Raw genomic sequence first — 11982 nt, 5'->3', positions numbered from 1 at the left:
TTCCTATATTTCTCTTGTCTTTGTACCAGTTGACTGCTGGTTATTGTTTCCTCATATCATACCATAATTTGGACCAGGTTTTGTGTTGTGCACTTTCTCCATTAAATCCCCCCTCTTTCCTGAGACTGGCATGATCGCTTCCTTTTTATTTTGCACTCCTCACCCGTCAGACCTGTTATTCAGCATGGGGAGAGTTTAATACTGATCTGCTAAAATATGAAGATAAACTGGAATCTGAGTCTCCTCCTCCAACAGTCATATGAGAAACTAAACAGGACAAACAGATTCAGATCAGAGTGAGAGAGACTGAGCAGGATCATCATTTTATGAGACACACATTAATCTATTTCAGAGGAACACGGTGAGTATGCGAGTCTGTGCTGTAGATTCAGAATTTGAAACTCTTGTAGATGTGTTAGACATCAGTCATAGCGCTGCATCGATAGTTAGTCCTTAGTCCTGCTATACTTTCACTTTCTGATTTAACCAGCTCAATTTAGCTCAATTTTGTTATAATTCAGTCATGTTATTTGTTAGTTTTTATTTACTGTAAGTCAGATGTAGAATTTTGTGGTTATTATAACACTGTTGTCAGCTGTGAACGTTTGCCATGAATTTCTGTTCAAGCAGCAATACCATTTATTTCTTCAGTAGTTCAGCTTTTGTCTTGGGGACTGGTTTTATTTGGGTGTGGCAACATCTTTGTTTAACTGCATTGATTTCAAGGATTCTGTGACAAGATGTATTGTGTCCTATACAAAGAGCCAGACTAAATTTAGATTCCAATGACATTCACACATCCATATTTAAAACATTTTACCTAGAGATTAATTAATATTGCCATTTCATATGTGTTGATCTCATTAACTCTTTCTCTAAAATGTCCCATAATGCTAAAATAATTATGATCTCATTCAACGGGGGTTGTAGCGTTTTATCAGGTAAGGTGTGATGCAATAGCAGGGTTTTTTGTAATGTATTAAAATACACGCAACAGTACACTAAACAGAAGCAATTAACGATGCACAAGGGAATGTGGACAACGGAGGGAAGACTGTGAAACAGACAGTGACACGAGGCCATACACTAAATGCAACACACACGAGGGTAAGCAAAGCACGCACATAACATAAGCAACGAAACATGAACCAACTAAAGAATATAAACAGGAGAACCAATGGCGAAACAAACTAGGAGCGACGTGAAACACAGGAAATATGTACAGATAGACAGCGAACTAAGATAAAGAGATACAGAACAAGCTAGGGAGGGGAACGAGGAGGAACAGAGGTAAAGGCAAACGAGAAAAGACTTAACCTTTCTAACCAAGGCAACCATTGAACATAAACGGAAAGACAAACCTGAAACATACGGCAACACAAGCAAGGAAACGCAGGGCAAACTAACAACAACAATATTTCTAAAAAAACTTTAAATATGTAAATCTAAGTTCATTTTAAGTGATAAAAAACACTGTAAAAAATTTTTACATGTTGGTGTAATAATGCGTGCAGTAGAGGGTTAATGCCCTCGTGGAGTTTGCTGTTTCTGTTCTGTCATCTTTGTGAGTACGTCCAGCCTAGTCTTTGTTCCCCTGCCTGGTTTTGTTCTGTGTTTTGCCATGTCTGTTCGTATTTCATGTCTGGACTGCCTGCCCTTCATGACCCCTGCCTGCTACTTCGACTCTGCCTTTGGAATTTCCTTGAATAAATCTCGCTCTCCTCAGCGTTTGTGTCCGCCTCCCTGTTCTGCCCAGCGCAGATCGTTACATAAATATAAAAATATTTTAAAACTATTTTACATAAAGTAGTGCAGAGAACAAATTTTAAATATTAATAATACATTTAAAAAATAAAAAAACAACCACCACCACCAGTGCAAATCAGGGCAATTTGCCTACTGCAACATTGTTATTATTTCAAAAGTGCATCTGCAATGAACAGAAGAGCATATGTGTGTTTTAATATATATTTTCTTAAAACTTTGCTGAGCTAAGCTAATAATAGCACCTACTAGGATTGGGCAGTATGATGACAGTATTGTAAAATTGTGACAGTATATTAACCACGTGATGTGACACAACGTGCCAAATCTGTACTTTAAAAAATGGGGCATTTTAGACATTTTGCACATCATTAAAAAGATCTGTGGGCGGGGTCAGCAGTTGGAGCTCACTGATTATGGAGTGGCGGTGTTCACTAAGATCATACAGAGGGGAAAAAGCCACAATGACGATTGAGAGTTAGTTGTGAGTCAAGCGAGCTGGTTTAAAAGAAAAACACCACTGCTACAGATTGGCCGCCATTTAGATTTGTTTCTAATTAAAATGAGAGCCACACCACTGTTGTCATCATTGTGTGTACTATGTGCAAAGTACCTAAACAACTTCTGCATCATTTACCCAATTGCCAGTCAGTTAGAATTCCAAACATCACAAATCTTTCATAAATGCCAGCAAATTATTAATAGCTGAACACTTATCTATTATAAACATCCTGCGCTTCCATCCTTTTCGCTTGTAAAACCTCACAGCAGTGCTGGCTAGGAGCTGCTAACTAGCTAACACAAGCTAAAGGCTCACGAGACACAAACAACGCAGAACTGACGCACGAGGACCAGCGAGAATACCCTGAGCACATTGGAGCACACCCCCACCATTCTAATTTGAAATATGATTGGTTGATTAAACTGCCAATCCATAATAAAAGCTCTCTTAATGTAAAAGGCAAGGGTATACGACAGATAAACAGAAGGTCCTGGGGGTCCTTTCTCTGTTTTACCTAGAAACAACGGTGTGAAATATTCTGATTGGATGATTTTTTATTTCAGCGCTGAGGTTTTTTTTCCAGCACAAGCACGAAAAGTGGATATGAAAACCGATTTAGAGGAAAAATACAAATTATTGGTGAATCGTTATTAACATATATTACATATAATAGATAAAGCATCTTTTTTAAGATCAATCGACTTTCAGAGAAGACCTTGAAGGCCCTGACAGTTCGCCACTGGTATAGTGTTAATTCACCACATATTACCATTACATTACCTCTGGTTATTTGCCACATTTCATCCTCCACTTTTCTCCTTTTTCTACCCTGGGCACCAGAGGACTTATCCCTTTTTGACATCTTTGCGGGCATCTTTGCGGGCAAAGCGCGCAGGGGCGGGTGGGTGGGCGCGCGCGGGTTGGTGATAGGTGTTGTGTATTATAATAATTATTAATTATAAATTATAATAATTATTAATTTGACTAATAAGAATAAACAATGAAATTATGATTATGTGGACTTTGCTTGTTTTCACATTTATTAATTTTTCATTGGTAAAAAAAAAAAAGAAAGAAAAACCCCCCCAAAAAAAACACATTTACGCGAGTGCCCCCCTGGACAGACGGTGCCCCTAGCATTTGCCTATATTGCCTAATGGAAGGACCGGCCCTGGGCAAACCTGAAACACACGGCAATACTATAAAAGGGAGTGCAGGGAAAGGCAAAAGGACAACAGAAACAATCACTGACCAATACAGTGTAGTGAAACAGAGGGGATAATCTACACAGAAACAGAGGAGTGAAATGAGACACAGGTGGGAGCACTGAGGACAAGGGCATGACAGACAGAAGGGAAACTATGGCGACGGAGAAACAAGGAGGAGTCATGGTAAATGACACAAGACAGGGTAGAGGCCGGAGCTGGACATGACACCTAGCTCAGGGATTATGTCACACGTAGCGCTGTACGTAGTGCCCTAGTGCCTGTACATTTCAATTTTAATAGTCCAATGACTAAATGACTAACCTACAACTGAGTGCAATATAAATATTAAATTAAGAGCAAAATTAAGATAAAAACTACATTCAGAAGAAAATATCAACTTAAATGTGCAATCATAAAGTGGTGGTAGGAGGAGTGGCAGCCGAGCCAGCCCTGACAGAGCCAGACTACATTTAGATTCCAATGACATTCACACATCTATATTAAAAACAAACCATAATATTGCCATTTCATGTGTCGATCTCATTAATTTTTCTCTAAAATGTCCCATAATGCTAAAATAATTATGATCTCATTCAACAGGGGTATTGTTATCATTGCTAAACCATCGTTATCATCAGTGCAGGTTTGGACAGATGCAAAACCATTTTGCCATGAATCCAAATTAAAGTTCTAATATCATTAATAAAGCTTAGAGAAAGTACAGTTTAGAGCAATTTAGTACAATTCTCAGAAGTCCAATAGGCGCAAATATAAAATCTAATGACTGGTGTCTTTTAAATGTACAGTGCTATAGTCATTTTAAGCTAATTCCACATATTCATTTTATGCCTTAATAAACCAATTTTGAAATTGCATGATTTTCTTTTTGTAGATGCAAAACTAGAAACTAGAACTAGAAAACCAATTGAAATGTTCACTATTTACAGATTTCCTGTCTTTAAGCTTCAGATTTTTACACTATTGTTCAGTACTGTGAGGATTCACTGATACACTATTCTATGGCAACCTGCATGCACTGTCCCTCATAGGCAAGAAAGACAACAGGAGATTCTTGCTAAGAATTTCACACTTGAAAAATAATGATTACTGGCCAGCTTAGTGCTCGCGTTGCACATATCCAGCCTGATCTTTCTGAAGGTGTCATATAGGGGTGCAACCACCAGAGCACATGATAATGAGAACTGATTCATTCCCAGCTCATGGCTGGGAAATGGCTGATGGCAGACAGCTGCCACTGCTCATTACAATATATTAAGTACAGACAGACAGACACACACACACACACACACGTAACAGCAGATCCAGCTGCAGCAGATTGGGTTTGAAGATGTGTCGTAACAGCAGAACAGCTGAACATTTTGGAACAAATTTTTCCTAATGCCAGAACGTCACTGTGGACCTTAGTTGGTTTGAAATGTTTACTAATGTGAGATATAGACACTATATTGCCAAAAGTATTTGCTCCCCCATCCAAATTATCGGAATCATGTGTTCCAATCACTTCCATGGCCACAGATTTTTTAAATTAAGCACCTAGGCATGCAGACAAAGTTTTCTTTGTGAGAGAATGGGTCACTCTCACTAGCTTAGTGAATTGCACCATGGATCTGTGATAGGATGCCACCTGTGCAACAACTCCAGTCGTGAAATTGTCTCGCTCCTAAATATTCCAGTGTACTGTCAGCTGTATTATAAGAACATTGAAGTGTTTAGGAACGACAGCAACTCAGCCACAAGTGGTAGGCCACGTAAACTGACAGAACAACATCCAAACTTCATGTGGTCTTCATATTAGTTCAAGAACATTGCACATAGAGCTTCATGGAATGGGGTTCCATGGTTGAGCAGCTGCATCCAAGCTGTACATCACCAAGTGCAATGCAAAGTGTTGATTGCAGTGGTGTAAAGCCTGCTGACACTGGACTCTAGATCAGTAGAGCTGCATTATCTGGAGTGAGGAATCATGCTTCTCCATCTGGAATGCTGTGTTTGGTGGTTGCCAGGAGAACAGTACTTGTCTGCCTGCATTGTGCCAAGTGTAAAGTTTGGTGGAGGGGGGATTATGGTGTGGGGTTGTTTTTCAGGAGCTGGGTTCCAGTGAAAGGAACTCTGAATGCTTCAGCATACCAAGACATTTTGGACAATTCCATGCTCCCAACTTTGTGAGAACAGTTTGGAACTGGCCCCTTCCTCTTCCAACATGACTGTGCACCAGTGCACATGAATTAGAGTGGAGACTGAGAGCCAGGCCTTCTTGTCCAACATCAGTATGTGACCTCACAAATGCGTTTCTGGAAGAATGGTTAAATTCCCCATAAACACACTTCTAAACCTTGTGGACAGCCAGGTTTACCCCAGAAGACCCTACGGATTAGGAATGGGAGGTCACTTAAGCTTATATGTGAGTCAAGGAAGGTGAGTGAATACTTTTGGCAATATAATGTATGCAGCATTATGATGACAAAACCCAAAGTGACTCTCTTAAACTGGTCATTTGAATTGGCAATACAGAGGATTTTGAAATAAATATATGTTGTGCATTGTGTGTGTGTGTGTGTGTGTGTGTGTGTGTGTGTGTGTGTGTGTGTGTGTTTGTTTGTTTGTTTACAGTTGTAATCTGTAGGAAGAGACGTGACCTCCAGAATGAGTGTCTCTGGAAAACAGCACACACAGAAAGGAGAAAGGTGAGAATAACACACACACAGAAAGGAGAGAGGTGAGAATAACACACACACACAGAAAGGATAGAGGTGAGAGAACAGTGATACTAAGTAAAATCATTAATGTTCTAATATTCTTAAACATATTTGCAGTACATCGTTTTGTGCACTAACATAAATGTGTTATCTGAATGCATTAATATTTATTTTATTTAGCAGACACTCTTATCCAGACAAACTTATAGAAGTGCTTTGCTGTCAAGTCAGAAAATCCCTGACTAACATTATTTACAGTTTTTTATGACTGCTAACATGCGTTTCCCAGTACTTGTGATAGATTTTTAAAACTCTAAACACAGCAACACATTTACCTCATACAAATAGCCAAATAGTTAATATCCTGTTTAAAAGTGCATTTTCTTAACTAAATACCAACTCTGCATTTCACAATGCAAACAAAGTTTTCTCTTTATACACCAACTTTGTTAAAACACAGCAAACCTTGTTCAGTATCCAATCATTCTTTCAAACACTAGTACAGATTCTCTATTAGAGATGAACATAGTCAATCATTGCACAACCACTGTAAAAAAACTAACAGTTGATGGCAATACAGAAACAGTATTACATGTAATATTTTACTCTCTCCCAGCAAACAACAGACATTTTACAGTAACATCTGTTGTTTTCTTAGTCAGTTCATTTTTACTGTAATCTGCTTCATTTGGACTTTTTTTCAAATGTGTGCGTTTTTGGCAACATAAACAGTTTTGTTACGTGTAATCTAAACGGTCTTCAGCAGTTGGCCACATGCTTTCATCCACCCACATCACATCCAATGTTAGCCATGCACCTGGAATAGAAAAGCTTGGTATGCCTTATTCACCCCTGGCAGTCTTCAGCTGAAATGTCTCTGCAGCCGGGATATATTGCATCCAGGAGGGACATTTGGTCATGGGGCCGATGATCATACACCTTCCACCTCCAGACTGAAAAAAGTTCCTTAGTGGGGTTGAGGAAAGGCGAGTAGGGCGGGAGGAAAAGGGACATCACTCTTGGATAGTCTATAAACCAGTTTGTGATGACATGAGAATGACAGAATGCTACACTGTCACATCACAAATGTCCTCGTGTTTCCTCCCACCTGTTCCATTTCTGCTTCTGGAACCAGTTGTTGGTAGAGTTCATTCAAAAACGAAAGAAGGAGGTCACTGTTATAGGGACCAATCTGGCATTTGTGAAGGACCAAACCAGCACTTGAGATAGCTCAAGTGATCTAGGAGTGAATTAGGGTTTTTCTGTTGCCATTAGACAGAGAGGGGTTGGTTTTGGTTTTGTAGGTGATTATTTTTAGTTTTAGTTTTAAATCTGATCCAGCAGTTACAGGAGACCAGTGAAGAAAACACAGCAGGTAGTTAGAACAAAGGGATCATCTCATTCTCATTCTCACAAAATATAAAAATATAATCATGTTTATCCCCCCATTAATATACACATCATGATTTAGCATTTTGATATTAACAATAATTTTTCAGTAATTGTAATTTACTCATTTTGTGTGTTAGCATGACTAAGCGTAAGAGATCGCACTCACCTGAACCCAGCTGTGTGTCCATGGAGAGTGACCTGTCAATGGAGCCTCCATATCGCTTCAGAAAGAGAGACAGTTCTACTGAGTTCAGGTAATGATTATGTAGAAATGTGAGTGTTCTACTGAGTTCAGGTAATTGTGATGTAGGAATTCTAGTGTTCTACTGAGTTCAGGTAATGATGATGTAGCATTGTGAGTATTCTACAGAGTTTAGGTAATTATGATGTATGAATGTGAGTGTTCTACTGAGTTCAGGTAATTATGATGTAGGAATTCGAGTGTTCTACTGAGTTCAGGTAATGATGATGTAGCATTGTGAGTATTCTACAGAGTTCAGGTAATTATGATGTAGGAATATGAGTGTTCTACTGAGTTCAGGTCCTATTATGTTGAAATGTGAGTGTTCTATTGAGTTCAGGTAATGATGATGTAGGAATTTGAATGTTGTACTAAGTTCAGGTAATGATGATGTAGGAATTCTAGTGTTCTACTGAGTTCAGGTAATGATGATGTAGGAATGTGAGTGTTGTACTGAGTTCAGGTAATGATGATGTAGGAATGTGAGTGTTCTACAGATACAAATAATAGAGGGAGAGATTAAAATAGATAATAGAGGGAGAGATAAAAAAAACAAAGAGATGTCAGGAGAAAACACACAGTATGCTGTCACAAAAGATAGGCAATACTTCACAATGAGAAGGAAGGCTGAGAGGACATAAATAGGGTGAGGTAATGAGAAACAGGGCTAGATGTCGGGCTAGATATTAGTATTCCAGAGATGAGGACCTCGGGTGGCCAAACGTGGGATCGTTAGTAGGCGTGACAGCAACCTTACCCCTCATGTTGACTGTTCATCCTGTACATGGCCTTGTCTTTCTATTGAGACTTTGTGAAACTGCAATGTTTAGTGTCTATAAATGTTTGTCAATTACAGTAAAGGTTCATGAGACGTTGTACAACACTGACATGTCACAATAGACATATATCTGAATTTATTTACATTTGAATTATTGATTGAAACATTGTTTCAGCCTTTTGACATTAATTATATATATTTAAATTCTGTTAGTATGATTCAGGATAAGAGATCCGACTCACCTGAATCAAGCTGTGTGTCCATGAAGAGTGACAGATCAATGGACCATCCACGTAAATTCAGACTGGAAGTGGATCCTACTGAGTTCAGGTAATGATGATGTAGGAATGTTAGTGTGGTACTGAGTTCAGGTAATGATGATGATGTAGGAATGTGAGTGTTGTACTGTGGTCAGGTAATGATGATGTAGGAATGCGAGTGTTCTACTGAGTTCAGGTAATGATGATGTATGAATGTGAGTGTTGTACTGAGATCAGGTAATGATGATGTAGAAATGTGAGTGTTGTACTGAGTTCAGGTAATGATGATGTAGGAATGTGAGTGTTGTACTGAGTTCAGGTAATGATGATGTAGGAATGTGAGTGTTGTACTGAGATCAGGTAATGATGATGTAGGAATGTGAGTGTTCTACTGTGCTCAGGTAATGATGATGTAGGAATGTGAGTGTTGTACTGAGTTAAGGTAATGATGATGTAGGAATGTGAGTGTTGTACTGAGTTCAGGTAATGATGATGTATGAATGTGAGTGTTGTACTGAGTTCAGGTAATGATGATGTAGAAATGTGAGTGTTGTACTGAGTTCAGGTAACGATGATGTAGGAATGTGAGTGTTGTACTGAGTTCAGGTAATGATGATGTAGGAATGTGAGTGTTGTACTGAGTTCAGGTAACGATGATGTAGGAATGTGAGTGTTGTACTGAGTTCAGGTAATGATGATGTAGGAATGTGAGTGTTGTACTGAGTTCAGGTAATGATGATGTATGAATGTGAGTGTTGTACTGAGTTCAGGTAATGATGATGTAGAAATGTGAGTGTTGTACTGAGTTCAGGTAATGATGATGTAGGAATGTGAGTGTTGTACTGAGTTCAGGTAACAATGATGTAGGAATGTGAGTGTTGTACTGAGTTCAGGTAATGATGATGTAGGAATGTGAGTGTTGTACTGAGTTCAGGTAATGATGATGTAGGGATGTGAGTGTTGTACTGAGTTCAGGTAATGATGATGTAGGAATGTGAGTGTTGTACTGAGTTCAGGTAATGATGATGTAGGAATGTGAGTGTTGTACTGAGTTCAGGTAATGATGATGTATGAATGTGAGTGTTGTACTGAGTTCAGGTAATGATGTCTCCTGCTCTCTCCAGACTTCAAATGTCTTTACTCATTGTCACGTTCTGCCTCTGTGGATTTAATGTTGCATCTATCGTATGTCTTGATCATTGTTATCTTGAGTTCCATATTGATCTCATAAAAGCTTTTATTTTTGTGGCATTTCTAATAAACATTTTGAAGCGTGAACCTGCTCTCATCTCTGCATCCTGCCCCACCTGTTGGTCTGGTTTACGTTTAGCTCTTCCTCCATGTGTCACGTCACGTTTGTCACTGCACTCTTGGTGTTCTTTCACGTGTTTCTAGATATGGGTATTATTAGTTTGGTGTATATTCCTTGTGTTTCAGCCTTTTTGGTAATCAATGTTAGCATGTTTTGATATCTTACCAAATCTTTATGTATTCTGACTACACGTCTTCTTGAGATCATTATTCATCTGCATTCGTCTGCTTCCTAGCCCTCGACTGTTACACTGCCTGATCCTCTCATTATACTCATTTTCATTTCTCAGTTTTGTTTTACTTTTTGTTTTACATTTTATGAAGTTATATTAAGTCATGTCTTTTCCCATAACCTTGCATAGAATTTGGCAAATGCCATGTTAAATGTGCTCTATAAAAATATCTTGTGTAACGTCAGGAAGAGACAGAGAGGGATCCTTATGCAAAAGCACAGTGCTCTTTATTTGGCAGATAGATACAACCAGAGAATGCGAGATGTTAATGCATAAACGGAGTTGATTTAATGCCGTTTGTTGAGAGTGGTCTATCCAGTCCGGGGTCGTAACGGGAAGGCAGAGTCCGTACGGTACCTGAGGGCTAGGCAGAAGACGGGGTCGAGGGAACAGGCAGAGGTCGGTACACAGGAGAAACAGCAGGGTATGATAACGCTCGGTATGCAACATGGTTGGCAAAACTTCGCGACGAGGTGTTGTGATGACGGTGTATATGAATGTCTGGAATGTGGGCGTGGTGATGAGGAACAGCTGAGTCCTTAATGGCTATCAGGTGACATTCCTGACATTTTGTAACATCTTTTATCTTGCACCTTCATCTGTATCACTACCGCATGTCATTCCTCCCTCTGCCATCCTCCCACTAACTCTGTCAATTATTGTTGTCTTGTGAATGGACATGTTTAGTGAGTTTGCTCTACTTTTTATTTATTTATTTTTTTAGTTTCTGGACTCTGCCTCCTGCCCCTTTCTTGATCCCAAACACCATGCAGCATCACAGATCTGTTATGAAATACAGATGTTATACTCTAGTGTTTCTGCATAACATCTACTGGTGTATATAATGTGTGTTCTACAGGTATGAATGTACTAAATGTTCCCTGTTAAAATATGTCTGTTTTACAGTGTGCACAAAGAGGAATCAGTACCTATCTACGGAGAGCATGGGGAGTCCATATACAAGGTGTGTACCTGTGGACGTTTGAATGATTTTGTGCACGTTCAGACAGTGACTGTTTTCCTTCACATATCATGTCTCTCTGTGCTTTTCATGATAGTCTGTTGGCATTTACTCCTAACCAGGAACTGGAGCACAAAGTCATCTCTCTGGTGAAGAAGGAGCTGAAGAGAATTAAAAAGATACTGAGTCCAGATTACCCAGCATGCTCTGGGGGAGAGATGGAGGATGAGGAGGATCACAGCAGTGTCAAAGAGGGGGTGTTGAAGATCACACTGCATGTCCTGAGGAACATGAACCAGACAGACCTCGCTAACAAACTACAAACCAGTAAGAGCTCTGGGTCATGAACCAGACAGACCTCACTAACACATTACAGACCAGTAAAAGATCTGGGTCATGAACCAGACAGACCTCACTAACACACTACAGACCAGTAAGAGCTCTGGGTCATGAACCAGACAGACCTCACTAACACACTACAGACCAGTAAGAGCTCTGGGTCATGAACCAGACAGACCTCACTAACACACTACAGACCAGTAAGAGCTCTGGGTCATGAACCAGACAGACCTCACTAACACACTACAAACCAATAAGAGATCTGGGTCATGAATC

At 39.4% G+C, this 11982-nt stretch overlaps 1 protein-coding gene across 3 annotated transcripts in view; it reads left to right on the top strand.

The window, feature by feature from the left end:
- Positions 1-277: 277 nt before the first annotated feature.
- The window catches only part of LOC143482200 (NACHT, LRR and PYD domains-containing protein 12-like), a 36652-nt gene continuing 24947 nt past the window's right edge, over positions 278-11982 (top strand). For all 3 annotated transcript variants that reach the window (XM_076980489.1, XM_076980488.1, XM_076980490.1), the window contains exons 1-6: positions 278-361; positions 6106-6179; positions 7721-7837; positions 8816-8932; positions 11313-11370; positions 11490-11694. In XM_076980489.1, the coding sequence (XP_076836604.1) occupies positions 6139-6179; positions 7721-7837; positions 8816-8932; positions 11313-11370; positions 11490-11694 (538 nt within the window). In that variant the 5' untranslated portion in view covers positions 278-361; positions 6106-6138. The remainder of the gene's footprint in view (positions 362-6105; positions 6180-7720; positions 7838-8815; positions 8933-11312; positions 11371-11489; positions 11695-11982) is intronic.

This window comes from Brachyhypopomus gauderio, chromosome 18, assembly GCF_052324685.1.
Source record: "Brachyhypopomus gauderio isolate BG-103 chromosome 18, BGAUD_0.2, whole genome shotgun sequence".
Lineage (NCBI taxonomy): Eukaryota > Metazoa > Chordata > Actinopteri > Gymnotiformes > Hypopomidae > Brachyhypopomus > Brachyhypopomus gauderio.
Note: the sequence above shows the minus strand (reverse complement) of the source record. Positions and strands in the feature narration are given on the sequence as shown.